The sequence below is a fragment of the Pteropus vampyrus genome, unplaced genomic scaffold (assembly GCF_000151845.1).
Source record: "Pteropus vampyrus isolate Shadow unplaced genomic scaffold, Pvam_2.0 Scaffold269, whole genome shotgun sequence".
NCBI lineage: Eukaryota > Metazoa > Chordata > Mammalia > Chiroptera > Pteropodidae > Pteropus > Pteropus vampyrus.
In genome coordinates, this window is record NW_011889050.1 from 1,699,650 (window position 1) to 1,723,587 (window position 23,938).

General features: G+C 41.4%; 2 protein-coding genes and 2 non-coding genes across 10 annotated transcripts in view; 3 read left to right on the forward strand and 1 right to left on the reverse strand.

The window, feature by feature from the left end:
- The window catches only part of EDAR (ectodysplasin A receptor), a 97,533-nt gene that overhangs the window by 17,517 nt on the left and 56,078 nt on the right, over positions 1 to 23,938 (forward strand). The gene's annotated exons all lie outside the window — the stretch shown is intronic.
- Positions 6,205 to 23,938, reverse strand: part of CCDC138 (coiled-coil domain containing 138) — a 162,857-nt gene continuing 145,123 nt past the window's right edge. The window contains exon 14 of the mRNA XM_023520491.1: positions 6,205 to 6,713. Within this exon, the coding sequence (XP_023376259.1) occupies positions 6,658 to 6,713 (56 nt within the window). The 3' untranslated portion in view covers positions 6,205 to 6,657. The remainder of the gene's footprint in view (positions 6,714 to 23,938) is intronic.
- LOC111729569 lies at positions 20,505 to 20,623 on the forward strand. Its single transcript, XR_002776285.1, has one exon. It is a non-coding gene; the product is annotated as a 5S ribosomal RNA (ribosomal RNA).
- Positions 20,651 to 20,769, forward strand: LOC111729570. Its single transcript, XR_002776286.1, has one exon. It is a non-coding gene; the product is annotated as a 5S ribosomal RNA (ribosomal RNA).

Genomic DNA, 23,938 nt, shown 5'->3' on the forward strand with positions numbered 1-23,938 from the left:
AGTCTAATTTTATACATCATTAACAGATTAATATCCCTTCTAGCTGCAGAAATATTTCCTTCACCCTGCCACTGATTATAGACACCTCCTGGTTCCTCATGTCCTCAAGAAGTGCTTCTTAGGTTTTAATATGCACCACTTGGGGTCCTGTGAAAATGCAGATTCTGATTCAGTAGGTCTGGAGTGGGGCCTGAGATTGTCCAACTCTATCTAGCTCCCAGGATGGTGCTAGGATGAGCTCTCCAACAGCTGACAATCGAAAGTGCCCCATAATCTGGCCACATCCCACCCATCCCACCTGTCATCTTCTACATGGCAGCACAAGACCTCTGTCTGAGTCAGACTCTTCACATCATCAGTAGCTGAGGCTCAACTGTGACTCAAGATTTCATGTGCTATCCCTCTATTAGTGCTTGGTCTTCGTGACCCCGATCAAATTCTAGCTCTCCTTGAAGGCTTCTCTGAATGTTGTCTTTTCACCTCTCTGGGTGCTTGCAAAACTTTGTTCTCTGCTGCTCTTTTGCTTTTAATCACACTCTGCCTGGCATTATTTCTGTTTTCACATGTTTCTGTCATTCTAACTAGATGCCGAGGCCCCAGGGATTGTGGCTTACTAATCTTTCACTTCTTTTGTATTTCTTTCAGCACCGAAATGGTGCTGTGCATTTATTAGGCACTTAATACATATCCTTTTTAATTAAGGTAAAATCCCCTTACTTAAATAAAGGAAATAGAGATAAATTGAGACAGAAATACCCCCATTTTGTAACATTTACCAAATTATATTATAATTGTCTGCTTTTGAGTGGACATCCCCACTGGGTCCTCAAGGCTGTGACCCATCTGTCCTTGGAGGCCTTGCACAGTCAGGGTCTGGCCCCATAAACACTTGACAAATGGATGATTCATGAGTGTGCTAACTGCTCTCTTCTCACTGGAGATGAAAGCCATCTGTCTTCAGCTATCACATCCACGAGTTATACAAATCAATAGCAGCAAAAACAAGACCAGGGGAAAAAATGAGTAAATTCAAATGAGATCTTGGAAAGACAGAATTTTACTGTATATCTAAAATAGGCGTGGTAGAGGTTGAGACTGAAGGCAGAGAGAAGAGCAGAGTGAAAGAAGGGGAAACAGCAAACTAACTTGGGTCTCACCCATTCTCTTAGGCACATTAAACCAGAGGGGGCCTTTGTCCTATGCGCTTTTTTCTCAAAGACAGAGCCCAGTCTCTGAGATAAAGAGGAGCCATAAAAGCAGATGCACATCCTCACTGGGTCTCTTAGAATCTAACTGTAAAGGAGTTGAACCATGACTCTCATCCAGTAACTGAGTTTGTACCAGTGATCTATTCGGCTTACTAACGGGAGTCCCCAAGGGGTGGCAAAGCTGTTTCCAAGAGCATCTGAGGAACCGGACATTTAGAGGCATTTTTTGAAAGAATGTTGGATGGTAAACTTGCTTAAGGTCCTGCTGAGCAATGAAATCATTATCTTTTCTACAAGGCCAAAATTTGCACACTAACATGTAACTTCATAATATGTAGCAGAGCCACACCCGGGTAGCCTCCCCCAGAGAGTTAAGTCATCTTGCGCAGTCCAAGGTCATCAGAAGGGTGTGCTGCCCTTCCAGGTTGCCTTATTTCCAAGTGTTGAATAGTTTTTGAATCAGGGTCAAGCTGTAGCTCAGGGTGACCCAGAGGGGTAAAGGGAACAAGCCCTCTGCGCACCGTGAAATGGAAGAAGGTGCCAACTTGCTTCTCCCCCTGCAGCTGGAAAGAAAGCGCCATGCCTTTTAGCAGAACACTGGGGACAGAGACGCCTCACTTAGGCCAGAACACCGCCTTGTCGTGCTGCTGAGAGCAGCCCCGACCCCGATTCCTGCCTGGGGGATGGAAGGGACCCCAGGAAGGCTATTATTGGACCCTCCATCTTCAACCCCCAACAAGCCACAGCAAACTTTTTGTGGTCCATGGTCCGTGTTCCCTCACAGCCCCTCATGCTCACTGAGGCAGAGCCTCCCATCGCTGCCATGAAATGTTGCCACCCGGCTTTCAAAGTTTAAACAACAAAAAGGATTTTGGCACCATTAGTAAATAAGTATTGCTTAAGTTCATCTTAAACCTCATACTTTTTATTTTCTATATTTATATATATTTATAATGTATATAACATATTAGTATAATAGGTATAATAGGATATCATACATATGATGCTTACTCTTTTTTTTTTTTTTTCTCTTTTACTATTAGGGATGTGAAATCAAAAAAAAAACTTGAAGACCTATGTGCTAATCCATTCCATCTCAGGTGTCTGTGCATATCTGAATCACATAGGAGTCTGATTATAATGCAGGTTCTGATTCATTAGGTCTGGGAGGGGTGGAGACTCCACACCTCTAATAGGCTCCCAGGTGATGGTGATGTAGCTGGTCTGTGGACCACACTTTGAGGAGAGAATGGGTTTTAGCTCCTGGTCTGTAGAGAGCTGCTGACCCAGAGGCCCACCTGTAGGTGATGCACACCTGAATGCTGGGTGTGAGTGAAGTTCTCACCACCCTGCCTGGCTTCAAGGGGTGGCAGCCGCTGCTGTGGCTGGGCTGCTCTTGAAATTTCAATTTCTCTTGCATCTTGGGTTCAGTGTTCCTCCCAAAAGCTGATATTTACATAAATACCCAAGATATCATACTTTAGGTTTACATGCCATGGGTGAAAATTCCCAACCTATTGCTTATTAGTTATTATTACCTTAGATAAATTATGTCGTTTCTCTGAGTCTCAGTTTCCTCATCTGTAAAATGAGGTCAATAAAAGCTCCTCCCTCATACTGATCTGTGAAAGTCCAATGATGTAGCCCATGGACAGGGTTTGGCATAACACCCAATAGCCCAGAAATGAGGGCTTCCGGGATGCAGGACTCTGTCCAGGGATGGTTGGTCTCATAGTTAGTGCTCAGTACCACGTTCGTATGCTCTATCCATCCATTCTGCGTCCACGCTTCATTCTCTAGGTGTCTCTCCATGCGTGTGAGGGAACACAAGGCTCTGTTCTGTGAGTACAGGCTTGTCTCTGTGACTGGCTGCTGGGTGAGGGGGCTCTCTGTTTCCACAGAGCCCGATTTGACAGGTCTTAGACTTGCTAATCTCTCGGGTTTTCTGGCTTTTGTCTCTGTGAAGTAGCTGCTCTCAGGAACATCGTTACATGAAGAGGATTTTATCTTGATGTGGGCTCTCACTTTCCTTTTTAAAAAATCCACATATGAAACCCTCAAACAAATCTACAGTCTAGTTTTACCCAGCAGATTGTGTTATCAGAAGCTTTGAGGGAAAGAGGGAAAGAAATTGGTTTATGAGGTAAAACTGAAGCAATTAAAGGATCAAACCTACCTTAAAGTTTTCTACAAAGATACTCTTTCCATGCATGGACAGAACCTAGTTCACTTTAAGTTTTATTGCCACCTTGTTTTGGCAGAAAAAAATCAGGAAGTTGCTTATTGCACACAGGACTGTTATAAGTCTCTTTGATAATAAAAAAAAGGATGAAAAGACAAGCAAGAAATGCGTAAACATTAACTTTAAAGACCTGCTCTCTCTCTTAGCCTGCAAGCCCTCAAACCGTATTTTCCACAGTATATTCACTGCAGCCTTGGGGAGAACATGAAGTGTTGAAGTAAAAGAAAATTCTAGCCTTTGATATTCTTAAATGTTTTTCTGGTTTTCTCTGTGAAATATGAACCCACAACTGATTCTCCTAGACCTCAAAAATACAAGATTGGCTGGTGTCCTGCTCTGCTTCCTTGCTCTTCTACATTTTTAGGCTTTGGTTATCAGGTTTGTGGAGGTGTTTGTCAGTCCATATGGCTCCTGTAGTCAGCGCCCTCCGTCGCCCTCCGTTCCAAGGAGGCCAGTCCTCCCCATCCTGTTACCTTCAAGGGCTGGCTCCTGGATTTCCTCGAATGGAACCTTATAAATGGTAGCTCAGAAGAAGGGCAAGCATGAACCCTACTCCCTACTCCACAGGTAGAGCCAACACAGCGGGGGTGGGTGTTCCTGAAATTAGGTGGGCTCCCTTACTATAGATTGAAGTAGAGGCAATTGAACTCTTGTGACTGGTGTCCAGACTAGAGACAGCCTACTCCTCGTGGACTCTTGGCATTGCCTTGAGGAAGGAGATCACAGGCGCTGTGTTCTGGCCCCACATTATCACACAGTGGCCCCATGAGACATCACATAATGGCACTTACTATGAGCCATGAGGAATGTCATCTCAAAGGGCCTCAACCTGTAATGGGCCTCCACTGCACTTCTTAAAGTTTCAAAGTGACTTAATGCCATTCTTAGCATAGTAAATCTTTCACACACAGTTCACGTGTTCATTGTAAAGAAGATGCAATTAAAATATTAATAACAGAAATAACAAAAACAGAACTCGAGCAACTAGAAAAAATATTACATGATACATTTTTGAGTGCTTGAAATTTAATACATGAGATGGAGGTGGTGGGAGCCAAAAAAGACCAGGAGAGGATTGCTTTAAAGTCAGTCTGATCAAAACACTTTGATATGCTAATGGCATAAACAACATTAGATCCAAGGATATGGTGATGTCAGATGCTTTAATTGTGCATATTAAGAGCCCAGTTGGAAAGCAGAAGGTGTCACTCACAGATAAGGGAACTGGGCCTGAATTTATAACCTAATTTAATTAGCACTGATCTAAGGTTGTTAGTACCTGGTTTTTCCAGTTTTCAGGAAATATATCTTTGCCTGGGGGATGAAGTGGGTACAGAAGGAAAAGGCAGAGGGAGGACAAATACAGGAAGAGACAGACGAAGGTGGGCTGTGAGACATAAAAGGCCCCAATATTGAATTTTATCTGTGATGTGATAAAACCTCAGGCCTCCCTCTCTTCACCTGCCAATAATGCACAGAGAGCCACACCTCTCCTACATCAAACATTCAATTACCATAAACCCAAGGAAGGGCAAAGGAGACTTAAAACTGTAGCCGTAGCTAAAAGGATAATGAAAGAAGTGCACAGTCTCCCAAAGATAAGAGGAAAATACCCAAATCCCTCTAAAGCCTGTTGGCGCTCAGGAGGAGAAAACTCTTGCGGGCTAAAAAGCCTTCTAAGGGTCTTCCTATGTTTGCCATTTCTTTCTCTCAGTAGAAGACCTGTATCTGGGGACAACTGGGATATTTATGGTCATTAAAAGATATAACCCCCCCACCCACCACCACCACCACACACACACACACACAACCACACACATTTTCTGATTTGGTGGGACAGTTTTTAAATGCTTGGAGGAATATTAAATAACAGTTTTTAGGACGCGTAAAATACGTAGGTTGCATTATTGAAGATAAAGAGCCTTAGACTATTAAAGATATTTTTTTAATTAAGCTAAACTTTATAGTATTTAATTAGAAATGCATGAATTATTTTTTTATTCTAAATGCACTGTTAAGTATGTCTTTGTCATGCTACATGTTTGGTGGGATTCTTTTTCCAACGTGTCATGTCTATAATTCTCTGGAGCCTCCTTTGATGAGAAAGGACTAGGTCTCTTGGTAGAAGCCCACCGATGGGCTGGTGCCATCACTGAATGAGCAGTGAGCTTAGCCGAACACAGACAGCATCGAAGCTGATATTTTGTAAGCTCTCGTGGATTTATCTTCAACATTTTCTCCTAGAATTGGCTTGCTATTTGTTATTCCATTTTGCTCACAGAAATCTTGTTCTCTAAATAGGAGTATCTTAGTTGTCAAAAAATTATCCTCATTTCAGTCGCTGGTTACCATGGTTGTTCCTCCCCCCACAACCACCACCCCAAAAGGGCCTGCCTTTCTCATAGTTAGAATGAGAACTTTTTTTTTCACATATTTGGGTTTCATATTCAGTTTTGGGGAATGGTGAACAGTTCTATGACTTGATTTATTTTCATCACAATTGAATGTTGGTGGTGTTGCTGTTGAGCTGTGGTGGAACACAAAAAGGACCGTGATTTGGTCTAGAAGTCACATGACTAGGGGTGTGCTTCTAGCTCTAGCACAGATTCACTGGTGTGACCTCAGAAGAGTCCCGGATATCTCTGAGCCTCAGTTTTCTCAGAAGGAAGGCTCACTGCCTATCCCACAGGGAGGCTAGATGGCCCATCTAGACAAGGACTTTTTAATTATAATATTCGAGAGATGAGAGAGATCTGGAAAACCATCTTCTGTCCTGTTTAATAGGGTAGCCACTAGCCCCTTGTGTCTTTACATTTAAATTGATTAAAGCTAATTAACATGAAAAACTGAATTCCTCAGTCACACTCGCCATGTTTCGAGTGCTCAGCAGCCTCATGTAGATAGTAGCCTTCCTATTGGATAGTGCTGGGCTCAGCTGCCTAATCTTACGGATTAGAAAAATGATCCAAGAAATAAGGGAAGGACTGTCCAGCACTGGAGCTGGGGCTGGACACTCCTTGCCTTCTAGTCCATTGTTAGTCTGGAGGGTGTAGACATTTTTTCTGCCTCTTCTCACTTTCCTCCTTTTGCCTACGTCTTTTCAGAGAATGGTAGAATGATAGAAAGCAGGGGACCCTTATTTGCAGGTTGCAGGTCAGGTCCAGGCGCACCCATGAGATTCTCAGCCTGGGAATCGCCTCAGATTGGTCAGAACATCCAGAAGAGTCCTCGGTTCATTCTTCTGCTGAAATGGCAACTGGCTCCTGCAGGCGATAGAGTTTTATAAAATGGAGTTTCTAAAAAGTCCTCTTGTAACTATTCTATATCCTGACTGTATAAAGATCAACGCCTGACTGAATGGGTGATATCATAGTATAATTTTGCAAGATGACACAGGATCTCTCTGTATTATTTCTCACAATGGCATGTGAATCTACAATTATCTCAAAACAAAAAAGGTTAATTTTTTAAAGTGTCCTTTTGTAGTTCTTACAACTCAAATCTTTTTAAAGTTAATGTCTTTTATGGGCACCCTAGAAACAGACTATAAACAGCCTTTAAAAGCAAATTGAATTTTTTTTCTCATATTTCCATGAACTTCAATTTTTCTAGATTTGGAGTTTCTGCAGATCTTTTTGCTTAAAGTAGCTATTTTACATTTGCCCAGAATTTCAAATAAGAATATACAGCATAAAACTTCATAATGCAGTTTTCCACAACTCTAAAGCAACTCTATTGTTGGACTTAGGCACACACTCAAGTGATCAAGGTTAGGGAGCACACAAGAGTTCGGAGCCTCTGATGTGCCTAGACACGGGACTGTGACAGAAATTGACCTCAACTGACATGCAGGGCCACAGAGATAAGAAACAGCAACCACAGTGGCAAACCCTTCCCTTGGCGTCTCTGCGCCTGTCTGCAGTTATCTTAGACCAACACTATGAGTATTTGTAGATCTTTAACATAACCATTAAAAAGTGAGGATCTTATAATTTATGCTTTTAATTCAGTGTGACTCTACTCAGTCTCTCGGACAAAATGACAATGTGTTGGCTTAAGAAGTATGTGTGCTAACGTCATGCTGACGGAGGAGCCGTGTCGTGGCTGCTGGGAAGGATGTTGGCTTTGGGCGAGGACCTCTTGATTTGAGTTTCTTTTTCATCATTTATTGGTTGTGTGCACTTAGACAATTGATCTAACCTCTTTAATCTTCAATTTCTTTATCTGTAAGACAGGCACAACAAAACCCAGCTATTTCGTAAGATTTTCATGAGCAGTAACTTCAGTTAATATGTGTGAAATGTAATGAGGGAATAAGTGACTTGCCAGAGTAGGCAGCGCACTGTCACAGCTTCGTGAAATGCTCAGAAAAGGCCTGGTGGGGATGCCTTGAAAGTATCCCACATGCTGGCCCCCGACAGACTTTATAATCCCACTTGGAATGTGTTTGTAGTTTTCCCTTCTGTGCTTTACGGACAGAGTAAAATTCCTCTAGGATTTTATCCAAACTGTTATATCTTGGGAGAGGATATTGGGAGAAACCACTCATGACGCATCTCACAGCTGCATTTCCCCTCGTTCATTTCCCTGAACACAGCTGGGCTTTTCTTACAAATATCAGCTTGGAAAAATAAGAGTTGGCCTGCCCATGCTTGACATAAATCCATTTCTTCTGTCTTCTTCCAGCACTGGGACCACTCATATGAAACAGTGGGCCCTGCACACTCAGACTGCAGAGAGGTAAAGCCCCAGGTCGGAAGACCTGATTCACTTCTGACTTTCTCAATGAAGCCCCCCGAATCCTCAGCCACCCACCTAAGGCTGAGCTCGGCCCAGTGTCCCTTGCATGAGAATTGAGTTCATTTTGACCACAGAGCTTCAGAAAAGAAAATAACTATAACATCTTCTGCCAATGAATAGTCATTTAATAAAAGTATCTGTGCTTTTCAGAATCTTCATAACCAAAAAAGCAGTTCTGTCTTTATCCTTTCATTACAAAACATGCTCATTCTTCTCTCTGAGACTCCAAAATCTAGTTAGGGCCAACAAGAATCCCCAGAGATAGCCATTCTGTAGACTCTGCCCTGTGCCAGCTAAGTAAGACAGGCGCTGATGGAGGGACTACCAGGTGACTGAGCTCTCCTGCATCTGTGGATCTTCGACTCAATAATTTTGCCACTAGGAATTTATTCTAAGGGAAGAGTTTGATTGTTTTACACTATGTGATTTATGTACATTGTTACACTAATTATAATAGTGAAAGACATTGGAATAAACTTGACTGTCCATCCTTAGGAGATGGATTAAATTCTCATGGCTTATTCATGTGGTGAACGACTATGTAGCCATGTTCCTGAAGAATATTTCATGACAAAGAGATGCTTATTAAATTATTATGTGATTAAATTAATATGTATATATGTGTGTGTGTGTGTGTGTGTGTGTGTGTGTGTATGTATATATATATATAATGGAAGGAAATATATCAAAATCTCAGTAATGTTTCTGGGTGGTAGGACTACAAGTGAGTTTTAGGTTTATTCTTTATACTTTTACATATTTGAAAACATTCTACAATTAGTATATACTGTTTTCACAGTCAGGAAATTATGAAAAAATGTCAATAACTAAGGCCATGTTTCTATTTGGTGAGGGCAATGTAGAAGTGTGTACTCCATGCTGGTTCTTCATGCTCCCACCCTTTCAAAAGTTCTAGAAAATACTTATATTTGATGATCCGGTTTGGGGAAATTCTGATATCCACTATTTTGGAGGAGTGTAATGGTTGGTCTTTAGAGGCGGCCACCATCAAGATCACCTTGCAAACTCCAACCATTCTCCACTAAAATTCTAAGGTGCAGATCACCTGTTTTCTGTTCAGTCTTCAAAGAAACTGTCGAATCAGGTCCTAAAAACACAGAACCTTTTGAAATCATCAATTGCGGCACTCTGGTTCACCAACAGAGAAACTGTAGCCCAGAGAGACCTGTGATTGCTTAAGATGTCCAGGCTGAGCCGGGAGGAAAGCCCACCCTCCTGCCTCCCAATCTGTCAGCTCTCCCTGTGAGCTGCCTTCAATCCTGGCTGCTGGCTGGGGGCACCCATCCTCCCTCCCTGGAAGGCATTGTTCTCTCAAACCGCCAGTTGCTTCCCATTAGTGTATCGCAAAATTGAATTAGTGGGTAAAGACTAGATTTTTTTTTTAATGGAATGGAATACATAGTATAGCACTGTATAACATGGACTAGAATAGAAAATGTCACGTAGAAAGGATTGTGTTGTTTTATAATCTATTTCAGGTAGATATGTATGTGATTATGTGCATGTGTAAGTGTTTTAAAAAGAGGCTCAAGTTCCATAGTGACAGACCTGTGGAAAAGTTAATGTTTCAGAAGACACATCTTCCTAATTTTCATACAGTGTTTTGTGCCAAGCTGCTGAATTAGTAGCAAACATTTGGCTCTAGTCATGCAGATATACTCTGAGGCAAGCCTCAGCCTCAGTCATTTCTGTGAAGCTAATTTCCCATCAGGACTACCCATTGGCCCCAGCAGCCGTTCACTGAGCATCCAGGATGAGTTCTCAGGGTGCACTCCACATCCAGGTGCTGGCCTGGCTGGAGGCCCTAACTCCTCCCTCAGCCCAGAGACTGCCGTGGGAAACTTGGTCTCTTGGAAACCTTACTAATTGAATCATTTTGTCACAGCTTTTGAACATCACAGAAAAACAAAGCATTGGGAGATGCAATATTTTGGTCATGAAAAATCCAGGAGGACCCCAAAGTGGACCAGAGCATGGTGAATGTTGTGTTACAGTCTCCCTTCACCTGAGAACATGACACTTTAACTTCTCCAAGCCAACATTGGTTCACCCCTCCCTCCACGCCCCACCTTCCTCGGCTCTTTCTCAACACTAGCTAAAAGGCAGTTTTGTTTCCACTTTTTCAACTCACCTCCCGGCATCTGGCCCACTATATCCTCTGCATCACAAACACTGGGAAACTTTAATTTCCTTTCCATCTGTCTTGCTCTCTGGGAAAGCAAATTGCCAACTCCAGGTCACTTTGTATTCCATCCTCCAGGCTATATGAGTCCCCTAATTCCAGGACAAAGGGCTACAAGGAGCATCATTGGCCCCTCTACCAGAACTTTAACCTTGCAATGACCTCATTGGCTTCCCTGAAGCCTTTGCCTCCCCTGAATCACCCCCACTTCCACCCTCCATGTACACACTTCATCAGGCATTATTCCAACATGTTCTCATAGTCAGGAATTCATGAGAAGCCACAGAAAGCTTGATATTGACACAAATCATTCTCTGGCTTGACCATTTTCTAAACATGACCTTGAGAGCAGAATTCCATTCTCTGTGGGTGCCAATTCCAATTGCCTCAGTCACCGGCCACGGAGGCCAATTCACATTGGACTAGCCAAAGGAGGATGGTGTTTCAAAAGTTGGCTGTAGCTCACAGATTCTCTCTCGAACTCTGTTATCATCCTGCCCCAAACCTAGTGTCTTTTCTCAGTCAGCCGTGAGCCTGGAAAGCCCACTCTCCCTGTTGGTCTTTCTCATTGGCCTTAAGATCACAGCATCCCAAACTACCAAAGGCCTCACTCTTGGGCTTTTAGGTCCTCTGGACCTCCAAATATCTCAGAGCATTGCAGTAGACTGACACGCAGAGGCCTGAGAGCTAGATTTTGGCCACTTATCTACAGGAGTGAGTAGTTGGAGGAACAAGTACTCAATTCTTGGCTTTGCCATTTCTAAGGGAGCTGTCCTGGAGCAATAGGGAAGCTGTGAGATGCCCTCCAGCCGCCCCTCCTGTCCCAAACAAGCCCTCCCCCACTAGCCTTTTAACCTCAGCCCACTGAGTGCATTTGTCTGTTTTTATTTTACCTGCTGAAGGAAGGAATATTTCATGGTTGTTAATGAAAGTGATAGCAATCCCTGTGTATTTATCTTAGATTATGTGGTCGTTATAAGATGAAGTACGTCAAGCAACCAGTCTGCGGTTGATTTGAAAACAGACGAGTCTCAACAATGAGCTTAAGGAAAGGTGTCAGGTATAAATCTTGTCTTCAAACAGCCAGAGTGCATTCCAGACTTCAGAGGCACTTCTTTGTACAAAGGTGCTTTTTTTTTTTATCCCGCCTTTCTTTTCCTTGGGCCTGGAGGAGGATGAAAGTGCAGGGGTGCATACATTCGTTTGGTCTGATAATGAGGGTGAGGCTCACAGGCACGGTTATTTGGCAGCTTCCGCACTTCCTGTAACATTTTTTTTTTTTTTTTTCATCCAAAGGCTGCTTAAAGACAAACATTTTTTGTTAAACTGCTGGTAGTTCATTTTCTGCAGGAACCGTGCAATTAATCTTGTTTATATTAAAGAGGCAGGTTGCCTTTGTCAGCTTTCCTGAGCTATAATTAATGAAGATCAAAAACATTACAAAGACATAATATTTAGCTTAATGCAGATGAGGCTGGGCAACAGCTGCATCAATTAGAGGAGCAAAAGAGAAAACAATATCCTTTCCTTTGGAATAACTGGGATACACTAAAAAGGGAGGATCATGAGCATCTTCCTTCCACCAGCCTTCCCTGGTAGGCCTGGTGAAAGATGAGGTTTGGACATCAAATGGTTTGTAATGCCCCATCAATTATGCTTTAAATGCAGTTGAAGGCACCAAACGTCTCTCCTCACTTAGCTGAAGTGTATACAGGTGCATGGCTGTGGATCAGAGACTTAGAATCTGAGAACCTCTTCATGGGGAAGGTGGTAAAGAAACCAGGACAGCAGGTAGAACGTGGCAGAAACATGTGGCCCACTGGGGGCGCTAAACAAAGTCAGGAGCCACTTTATATAGAGCCCTCTGCTCGAAGGACTGTTATTAGGAAAATCCAGAGTTGATGAGATATACTCGAATGGGTGACATCAGCTGCCCTACCTGTGACTTCCTCACCTGGTGACTAAGACATTTGGCTTCCAAATGAGAGTTTAAAAAGGATCACCTTCTGCCTATAAACAAAAGAATGTGGGCTTTCATTTGTGTCATGAAGCCAGTGTAAACAGCCACCTGGGAACCCACCAGGAAATTCCACGGAGATCTAGAGTGTGAGGGCTGGAGCTGTCTGCTGATGGCAGTCAGGCCAGTTACCTCACTCATGGTTTGAGGCCTGGGGAAATTGTGGAAACTTGTGCAGAGCTGCATAGTTAGAGAATCATCACCTTTTCTGCTGAGTTTCACAAATTGAGATACTAATCATAAAAATCCAGGATGAGGAGGAAAATGCAAAATAAATTATAAACTAAAGATTAGAATTTCAGCAAATTCTAGTGATGCAAGATGGTAGCTAAGCAGGTGGAAGGAGCTGCCCACAATCAAATATCTAAAAGGTAAATGTTAACCAGTAAACCAGGTAATCAACCAAGTAACCAGAAAGCACCCACGGGACCCCAGGTACTATGCCACCTGTAGTGTGGTGACTATGCAGGACTGACAGATGTCAGAACCTTCTGATCTAAATGACTTGGTGCATGGCTTGCAGACAGTAGGCAGAAGAAAACAGGTGATCTGAGTGGCATCAGGAACATCAATATTTAAAAATAGACTGTGTTCTTACCTGAAACCAAAACAAAAGTCATGTTTGGGTTTTAAAGGGTGCCTCTACAGATGTCATTCTTGTGTATCAAAATTTTATGTCTTAAAATCTCATGCCCTTTAACTTCATGTAATTGCGCTTTTTGGAATTTATAAGAAGGACGTCATCGAACCGACATAAAGATGTTCCTTGCACAATATTTATAATAATGAAGATTGAGAGCTGACCCGAGGGTCCGATACTGGAAGATTAGTTGATTTAATTGCAGTCTAGCCATATAATGTAATAGTTTTGATCTATTAAAAGAATGTAGTTTAAGAATAAGAATATAGGAAAGGAAAAAGGTAAAGTACAAGTTGTGTGTACACTGCTATCCTAATTTCATTTAAAAGATATCTATGTCTTTGCAAAAAAAAAAAAAAACTAAAATAAAATGCATCAAAATGGATAGCTTATGATTTTTTATTTCCTCTACTTTTTTTTATTTTCTAATTGTTTCATGATTGGAATAATTGAAAAACAGCTTGAATTCATTAGTACTTACTATGCACTAACACTGTTCTAAGCACTTTGTGCATATCATGCCACTTAATCCTTGCATTCTGAGATAGGTTCTATAAATATCATATCATAATTTTACTAATGGAGGCAACCAAGGCACAGAGATAATTAAATTACTTGCCTAAAATCACATAGCTAGCCAATGATCAAGCCAGAATTTGAACCCAGGAAATCTGACTTCAGGGTCCTGTGCTTGTAATCACTACCTTATAATGCTATTATTAAAATTAGTAGTAGGTGCCTCCCTAGGGGAGATGTGCCAATCACTCACACCTGGTATGAATTTCTGTATAAAATTCTCTTCCCAGTGACAGCTGACTTAATAAGGATCACTGAAGAAATGGATAGAAGAAAGTAGAGAATTCAGGGGCCTAGTAAAACATCATACGAGCCATAGGTCTTTGAGGGACAGGCATTGACTAAGATGAAAGGGCAAAGCCTATGTTTCACAATTTTGCCAAGAATTGGTGTGGAGCCTTTTTCTAAGCATAGTTTTCGGGCAGGTGACTGCTTAGCTTGGGTAGAGGCCTTACCTACCCAAAGTTAGACAAGTCTCCAAACTTGGAAGAGAGAGGGCAGGTTGAGTTCAGAAAGTCTGTTGTGTAATGAACCACTCAAAGAATAAACACAATCAGATGTGGGAAATTATAGCTCGTATATCCTAGGTCTTGATGTATAAGCATCTGCCTGGCATACCACCACCCTCCTGCTGGTTCTGGAACAGGATCCTTTTCTGAAGAGAAAAGGGTCCAGGACACAGAATTCATGATATAAAAAATGCCTCCTGTGCTATCAGGGCTGCCATAACTGAAGAGTTTTATAAAGTAGATTCTCTATGATATATCATTATAATGTTTGGCATACAATAAAACATTACCAGACATATGAAGAAGAAAATGTGACCCAAGATCCAGACAAAAGTAATCAATAGAAGCAGACCCCCAACAACCCAGATGTTAGAATTAACAAAGACTTTAAGAATCTAATACTAATATGTTCAAGGATTTGAAGGAAATGTGTACATAATGAGTGAACAGATGGAGAATCTTAGCAGAGAAAGTGAAATTATGTTTTAAAAAGGAAATTCTAGAACTGAAAAGTACAATATCTGAAATGCAATGTTTACCAGAGGGCTTAATGACATGTTAGAGACTGTAGAAGAAAGAAGCAGCAAATTGAATTCTGTTCAACTGAAATTATCTAATATGAAGAAGAGAGATTTAAAATATTTTTTTCATGTCCTCCCATTGTTCAGAAAACCCCTATCCCCTACCTTATGTACTTAATGAAAACCAAATCCTGATATTCAAGGCACTTTGCAATCTATCCCCAAACTACCTTCCAACCTAATCTACCAATATCCTTCATGTGAATCCACATTCCAACCAAAGCAACAAGCAAACTGCCTCAGCACTTCTCCACCCTTCCATGCATAGTGCCAATACCTGAAATTCTCTTCTCTGTCCCAGGTCCTTAAGACAATATCAAATACCACTTCGGTCACGAAACTGTCCACAGTATACCCAAACAGAAATGTGAGTTTTCTCTTTTGATCTCTTATTCTCCCACTACCCTCAAAAAAACAAAGCAACAATCACAAGGGAAAAAAACCCTATGCTTGTGCTTTCTTATGGAAATATTCTCAGTCCTACTTTTAAGGTCATTTGTCCACTATCTAAGCCCTCCTGTAAGACTATAAGACCCTCCAGGGCTGGTCTATGTCTCACTCACCTTTGTATTCCATTTGATAACCAACAGCCCCTTGAAGGATTATGATGTTGGTTGAATGAATTGAGATATAACTGTGAAATGATACAGGTAGTCCATAACTCAGGTATTTGTGCTGCCAAGAGCTTTTGCTGCATATCATAGATCTAATCATGGACTAGTAAAGATGGAATAACCTTTAGAAAGGACCTAGGACAATACCTTCAGTTTACAATTGAAGAAATTGAAACCTCTTAGTGAAGTATGTTATCCAAGGCCCCACCTGGGTCCAGCGCTCTTTCCTCTAAACCACATTACCTTTATCTATGTGCTTAGATCTATATAGGATTATAAATAGGATTATAGGTAAAATTTGAAACAAAAAAATTCAGACATGCAATTAAATTCTAAGACTGATAAGACTGATCCGCCTTCCATCAAGATGTGCTTCATATTGAATTTCCTTCAATTCTCCTAAAGTTCACTACTTGTTAGTCAATAATCATGTAAGACTTCCTGCCTTTCTGGTTGAATTCTTGTCTGACCCCTGACACAGTGCTGGCCAGATAACAGAAATTACTGATAGTTCAGCTCTTTGTGATTATCTGCTAAATTTAGAGTTTCTTTAGTACTATACTGTGGTGTGGTCATTGAAACTAGATTCCACTTGCCTGGACATATGCGGAAATGGATGTTGAGATAATTCAACACATAGCTCCTATAGGGGGACTGAACTAGTATAAACTGGAGAATGGGAAAGAGGGGCCTCCCTTATGATAAGAGCCCTCTGAGAAAGAGCTCCAAACTACATAGAATCCTTTTATGATGCTGAGAATCTCCCAGGTTAGGTAGTTAGCAGCCTGGTAAGCAAGCACAAGAAATGGGGGTAGAGCACAGCCTGTGGTGTACCTTCCAGTTTCTAGGATAATGGATGGCAGATGGCTCACAGGTGAGTCCCCCAACTTATCTGCCCTTGGGTGGAGAACACTGCCTCACTTGAGGTCGCACCCCTTCTTGGGGGCAGCCCACATCCAATGTTTGGCTGATGTAGGGTGTTAAGGCCCGGTCCCCTTGTTCCAATTCAGGACAACTTTGTTGGGCACCCAGCCCCTTTGAGGTCTTTTCTGGGACTCCATTGCAGACCAAATTCTCAAGCCCACAAGTATTGATCCCAAAAGCTCCCTAACAAACGTCTTGCACATAAATCTCCAGTTCAGAGAGATTCTTGGGGAGAAAAAAAAATGAGAGCAGAGACTTAGAGCTGAGGGAAAGCTCCAATAGAGGTCAGGTGAGGACAGATGGCAGCACGTCGCAGCAGAAACATAGACACAGAACCCTGGTGGCATGCAGTATGAAGTCATATACTGTCCTACCTTCAGTCACACTCCGTTGAAATGTGAAAGAATAAACAGTCACTTGTGACTTCTTCATTACTCTGGCCCTGGCTGGGCTGATCTACTCTTAAATGGCTTCAGCCCTTGTAAAAGAAATACGCATCTTAGAGGGTTTTGTCTGCTCTGCCTTGTAGGGTTGGGTATCTCCTTATGAGTATTGCGGTCAGCTCCCCAGGTAGGAAGCTCCTTCCTGTGGTCAGAAACCATGCCAAGAGTGCTGCTTTCCCACAGCACCATGGCCCAGGCAGAGCTCAATGAATATGAACATCTAAGGAGTTGATTGGTCCAGTTTCCTGCACGCAATCTCCACAGTTCCAGAGAGAGGAGCTCCACCTACTCCCAGACACACTAACTTCTTCAAAAAACCTCAGGAAATGAGGGCACTGGCTTCAGTGAGCTCATAGAATCTTTAATTTAAAAGGGACATTATTTTGAGGTCATTTTCTAGTCACATCTGTTCTAAGGCAACATGAATATCTAGCCCATGATAAATCATGGGCTGTGTACATCCTTTCAACTGAGTCACTCTTTGGAGTTTGGGAAGAAATGAGAACATTCGCTTTCCATATGGCATACGGGGCTCAAGGTCACCCAAGTGGGCTCTCTGGTTGGTGTGATTAGTTCCTGCAGCCCTAAACCAGCCCTTGAACCTCCAATGATTCTTTTCTACGGACAAGAGTAGGAATCTCATCATAATTGTTAGGAAAAAAAAATCTTTTCATGGCAAAATTAAATACCATACACTAGTTTTGAGGCTGGTTTCTGAGAAGTGATGGCAGCAGGAAGATGATGTTCATGCAGAGAAATTGGATGTATCATTTGATGTCATTCTGAACTGACAGGCTGCAAGCCCTTGGCCAAACATAGCTATTTGTAACGACAGAATGGCCAGGCTCACGGTGGCCAGGTTCTCTCCTTAACTGAAAAGCAAAATCATCAGATATTTCATGTGGGTGTGAATATCAATGACATTGCTTTTTTTTTCTTTATGATAATTATTTTGTTTTTTAAAAAAATAACCTATGCTCATAGAAAAAAAAAATGAAGCAATGTAAAAAAGTATGAAAAAGAAAGCAAGAAAAAATTTTCTAATTCTCACACTCGGAAACAACCATTACTGACATTAAGTGGACATTCCAAGTGCTTACATACAAGTGTGCATGTGTGTGTGTATGTGTATGTGTGTGTGTGTGAAGTCCTCAGAGTATCTCCAATAAAGAGTCTTGCTAGTTCTTACACTGAGGAAAGTAAAGAAATACATAGTACATGAAAGAAATGTAGTAGAGAACTCTACTTAAAAGATCTTATCTTTTGAGAATAATTTACTCTAAGACGATTAACCTTTTTAGAAGTATTTTTGAGATATAATTGACATAGAACATTGTTAATTTTAGATACACAATATAGTGGTTACGTATTTATATATGTTGCAAAACGATCACCACAATAAATCTTGACATCTATCACCACATATAGTTAAAAAAAATTTTTCTTATAATGAGAATTTTTAAGATTTAGTCTCTTAGCAACTTTCAAATGTAAAATACTGTATTTTTAGCCATAGGCACTATGCATCACATTGTATATTACATCCCCAGGACTAATTTATTTCACAACTGGAAGTTTGTACCCCTCCACCCATTTCACCACCCCCATCTTCTGCTCTGGCATCCACCAATCTGTTTTCTGTTTCTATGAGTTCCATATGTCAGTGAGATCATACAGTATTTTTTTTTAAATTCCACATATAAATGATTATATAGTATTTGTCTGTCTCTGACATTTCACTCAACATAATGTCCTCAAGGTCCATTCATATTGTTGCAAATGGCAGGATTTCTTTCTTTTTATGGCTGAATAATATTCCATTGTGTATATATACCACATTTTCTTTATCCATTCATCCACTGATAGACAAGTAGGTTGTTTCCATGTCTTAACTATTGTAAATAATGATTCAATGAACATGGGGGTGTGGATATCTTTTTAAGTTAGTGTTTTCATTTCTTTCAGATAAATATCTAGAAGTGGAATTGCTAAGTTCTATTTTTAATTTTTTAAGGACTCTCCATACCGGTTGCCCAATTTACATTGCCACCAATTTTACTTTTTAATCTATAAAACTTTTTTGATCTATAAAAACTTTAGTATAAAGTCTCTTTGGCCAGAGAGCCAGATTTTTAAGGATTGTTTGGTGCTTGCAATATTCCTGACATCAGCGCCCAGGAGGTTATCCTTACATGCAATTCAATTCAACAAGTTTTTACCCCTACTGTGTGGGAGGCCCTGTGCCAAAGCCAGTCCCCTCAGTGAGTGTCATTCGAGGATCTGCCTTCTGTCACCATCACACAGAGCCACCCGGCCCTGCAGGTGCTGAAATCAGTTCGGAGCATATCTAAAAGCCCACCATTAAGTGAAGGAGAAAGACGGGAAGAATTTCAAGGCCTCAGAATTTCAAAGCTGAGAATATTGGGTGGTGTCCAGATTCATTTTGTACCATGACTTCTCCTCACAGCCGGCATGTACTCTGAGAACATTTCACAGGAGCTGTGGAGAACTCCCAGGAGGAGGCGGCCTCCTAAATGGCTGATTCCTTCACACCTGAAGGATTAATGTTCCCAGTAGCAATGCAGAGAAATAGAGTGAGAAAATGAAACGTAGACTGGTAATCATCAGGTTGGTTGACTTGTTTTTTACTTAGAGGAAGGGTCAAATGGAAGGATAGGGTGAGATTGACATCCTCATATTAAGTAAGATCTGTTAGATCTGCGACCCTTGTGTTCTGACTGCCCTCGTGCTGTGGTGTCCCCACCAATCCACTCCGGCTCTCACTGCAGTCACAGCTCCTTGCTTCCTCTCCACACAAAAACTGAAGCCAAATAAGCCCCAAATCTGCTAATACGCCATAATTTGTTTACCTTGTATTCAAATCCATGCTTTACTTTCCTTCTGGAAAATCTTCCTGTCCTTGCCTTTTAAGCTTTTATCCACAATTCTCACCCCTCCTCTTCAGAACTTTCTCTAGTCATACCTGCCCATGAGCCTATTCACCGAGATCTTCTAGATTGCAGTCCCCTCCCTTGCTCTGTGCCTGCCCTTCCCAGAAGACTGAGCCTTAAACATGCCTATTCGTATAGCCGTAGTTTACACTTGCCAGTGTCTCCTCTTTTAATTATACCTGCATGGCCCTGGCCTGCTGCCCTCTTCAGAGAGCCCATAGGTGGTCAAGCAGGAGAGCAGCTTAGCTTGTAGAGCTTCGTGAATAAACTGAGTCGCAGGACTGCACACCTGACCTAACGAGCCAGGATCTCTAGACTTATTTTACAAAGCTGCCCAGGTTTGGGGGAGCCCAGCCAGGTTTGGAGACACTGGGGCACTTGGCTCCCAGAGCTCGTCTCAGTCTCCCTGGACCCCAGAGGGCACACTTTGCATTTCCCTTCAGGAGTGTTACTTTCTGACTCTCTCCTGAGGGGCTTTAAATTTTTCAAAGAAATAGTCCATTTTCATGGAAGGCTCTCCAACTAAAAAGCAAGGAGCAAAGTCTTCAATAGGAATTGGAGGCTCACAGGACATGAGAGAAAGTGAGCATTGGGAGGTCTGAAATTTTGGCTTAATTAAGGAGATAGTGGCCACTCTGCCTTTGGGAGTGAAATTTCTGGGTAAATTACCATCACTTTTGTCATAAATGTAAGCCCATGTTTGAGTTTAGGCAGGTCCTTTGCAGTTTTTGTATGTCACACTGCTTTAAAGCGATCGGGCTGAGCCCACGAAAACCATTTTGAAAATCCATTGCCAGTCTATGGCCATGCCACCCTGAACATCCCCGATCTCGTCTGACCTCAGAAGCTAAGCAGGGTCGGGCCTGGTTAGTACTTGGATGGGAGACCACCTAGGAAGACCAGGTGCTATAGGCATTTAAAAAAAAAAAAAATCCATTGCCAGTCTATGGCCATGCCACCCTGAACATGCCCGATCTCGTCTGACCTCAGAAGCTAAGCAGGGTCGGGCCTGGTTAGTACTTGGATGGGAGATCACCTAGGAAGACCAGGTGCTATAGGCATTTAAAAAAAAAAAAATCCATTGCCAGCCCCTCTCCCAGCACCTTTGGACTTCTTCCTTTTTGACTCACTGATTGCCAAAAGCACAAACCTCTGACTTAAATTACACAATTATTCAGTTAAAGAGCATTATTAAAAATGTGGTCTTTTTAAAATAGCTGTCAACCACCCAAGTTGGAAAACTTCCGATTCCAGTCTGGTTTCCAAAAGAAAGGTTCTATAGAGTTGGATACTTCCAGTCAGGTGGTGGACATGTCATAGAAGCTGAAACTAGAAGCTGTGCTTTTTTGAGTGATGACAAAAGCCCAAGGGAATGAATGCCCAAGGCCAGCCTGAAGACAAATCTTCACAGGAAAAATATGGGCACTAGAAGACATTATTTAAGAAAGAAATGAATTCCCAGCTAAAACAGAATCATTCTCGTTCAATCAGAAAGTAACATAAAAAAGCAAAGGAGAAGCCAAGTCATGGGTCCTGGCCCTGTCAGCCTTTCTTGCATTGTTTCCACTAAGCAGCCTAAGCACTGCGGCACTCATGGCATGGCACCCACTCTCAGATTGTGACAGGGTCCTGAGATCCTGAACATAATAATGTCTCCTTTAATGTATTCAATGCATACATTTTCATGTCTTCTGTCTAGCTAGCTTTGAGTGCAAGCCAACTCAGGGTCAAGGAATAAAATGACCACTTATAAAGTTAAATCACTCTAAGTTCCAGTGAGAACTATGGCATTTTTTTATTGTGGTAAAATGTACATTAAAAAAACATTTACCAGTTTAACCCTTTTAAAATGTGCAGTTCTGAGGAGAGAAAAATGGCATAGATGATAGAGGCTCTATTCATCCCTCTGGCAACCAAATCAAAGTTGTGATGGAAACAAGGAGCAGCAGCAAAGAAGTCTATTAAATGGAATAAACAAAGGAATAAACAAAGTGAATAAAGAAGAGGATCAAATGTCCTATCTAGAGGACAGGAAAGCCAATCAGGACACTCAAACAGAATCGCAACAAAAAGGAGGCCAAGACTATGAAGATGATTTAAGGAGGATATGGGACACTATTAAATGCTCCAAATATTAGTCTGATTGGAGTAACAGAAGAAAATCAAGATATTGAACAGCCGTTTGAAGAAATAATGATGGAAAACTTCCCTAACCTGGCGAAGGAAATGGAGATAAAACCTCAGGAAGCTCAGAAGATTCCAAAAATCAGAGATCCAAAGAGGCCCACACCAAGACACATCATAATTAAAATGCCAAAGGTTAAATACAAAGAAAAAAATTTTAAAGCAGCAAAAGAAAAACAAATAATTACATATAAGGGAACACCCATACGACTGGCAGCTGATTTCTCAAGAGAGACTATGCAGGACAGAAGAGCTTAGATAAAATATTCAACAGGATGAAGACCCAGGATATACAACCAAGAATAATTTATCCAGCAAAGCTATCATTTAGAGTTGAAGGACAGATAAAGAGCTCCCCAGACAAAAATAAACTAAAGGAGTTATCACCACCAAGCCATAATTACAGGAAATGTTGAAGAGACTTCTTTAAGAAGAAAAAACATGTATCAAAAACAAGAATAAGAAATAGTAACAACTACATTCCTATCAATAAGTACTTTAAATGGAAAAGAATTAAGTACTCCAACCAAGGGAAAGAGTGGCTAAAAGGATAAGAAAACAAGACCCCTACATATGAAAAGGAAGGGGATGGAAAAAGATATTGCTGTGATGAACCTAGAAGGGATTTAAGTCAGACAGAGAAAGATAAACACTATATGATTTCACTTATATGCTGAATTCAAGGAATAAAAAGAACAAACTAATCAAAAACAGACTCACAAATATAGTGGACAATTTGGTGACAGACAGAGGGGAGGGGGTTTGGGGAACTGGGACAATGGGATGAAAGGTTAAAGAAGTACAAATTAGTAGCTGACAGATGGTCACGGGGATGGGAAGCACAGCATAAGGAACGCAATTAACATTAATACATTGGCTAGGTGGAGGGTCAGGGGAGGGAGGGAGCAATTGGGGGGATCATTTTACTAACAATATAGATGGCTAACCAATGTACTGTATATTTGAAACTAATTTTTTTTTTTAAATGTGCAGTTCATTGGCGTTGGTACTTTCACACTGTGGTGCAACCATTGCCACCATCCATCTCCAGAACTCTTTACGTTATCTCCAACCGGAACTCTGTCCTCATTAAAAACTAACTCCCCATCTGTTCTCTGCCAGATTCGCAAACAACAGTCTCTATGAATTTCTGTCTCTATGAATTTGACCACTCTAGGGACCTCCCCTAAGTGTAATCATACAATATTTGTTCATTTGTGACCGGCTCATTTGATTTAGCGTAATATCTTCAAGACTCACCCCCGTTGTAGCCTATGTCAGAATGTCCTTCCTCTCTAAGGCTGAGTAGTCCATTGCATGCCTCTTGTTCATCTATTTGGGATCCATGGCATTTTAAAATAACTTATCTCAATTTTTTATTAGCTGTATTTTTATTTTTAAATTATTTTCGATCCTTTTTCCTGGTATTCTTGGTGGTTGACATTAAGATACTGACAGTCCAAATAAACTAAATTGTATTCATTCTGCCCAGACCTCTAATTAGCACCCCTTAAAACTTGGAGACATTTTCCCCTTTTAAGAATTTAATATTTCTTTCTAATTAACAAGATTGTGGGTTTTTTTTTTAAATTTCTATGTTTTAAATGGGTTTTTTTATTTTATTTTATTTTATTTTATTTTAATACAATCATACTCTAGTCCCACATACTTTGGCATTATCTTAGGATTCTTGGCCTGGGAATAAATGACATTCAAACTGCTAGAGTAGTGAGATGCATAATGAAACACCTCATAAAGGTGTCTTTAAATGTTTTGCATTTGGATTCACTGGCATAGCTTTCCTTATTGGCCCCTGGAATAAACAGAGTGCTCTACGAGAGCAGGACAACTTTGGGGAGTGCCACGGGGGAGGGACTCAGCCACAAACACTGACTTGGTTTGGCTAATGGCTTGCGCCCGAGTACACCCCCCTCTCCCTAGGCACAGAGGGTAAGACTACCTCATAAACAGGCAGCACTGCAGTTGCAGTCACAGCTTCCTAGGATATTCCAGGATCTGAAAGCTCCAAACTGCACTAGTTAGTGC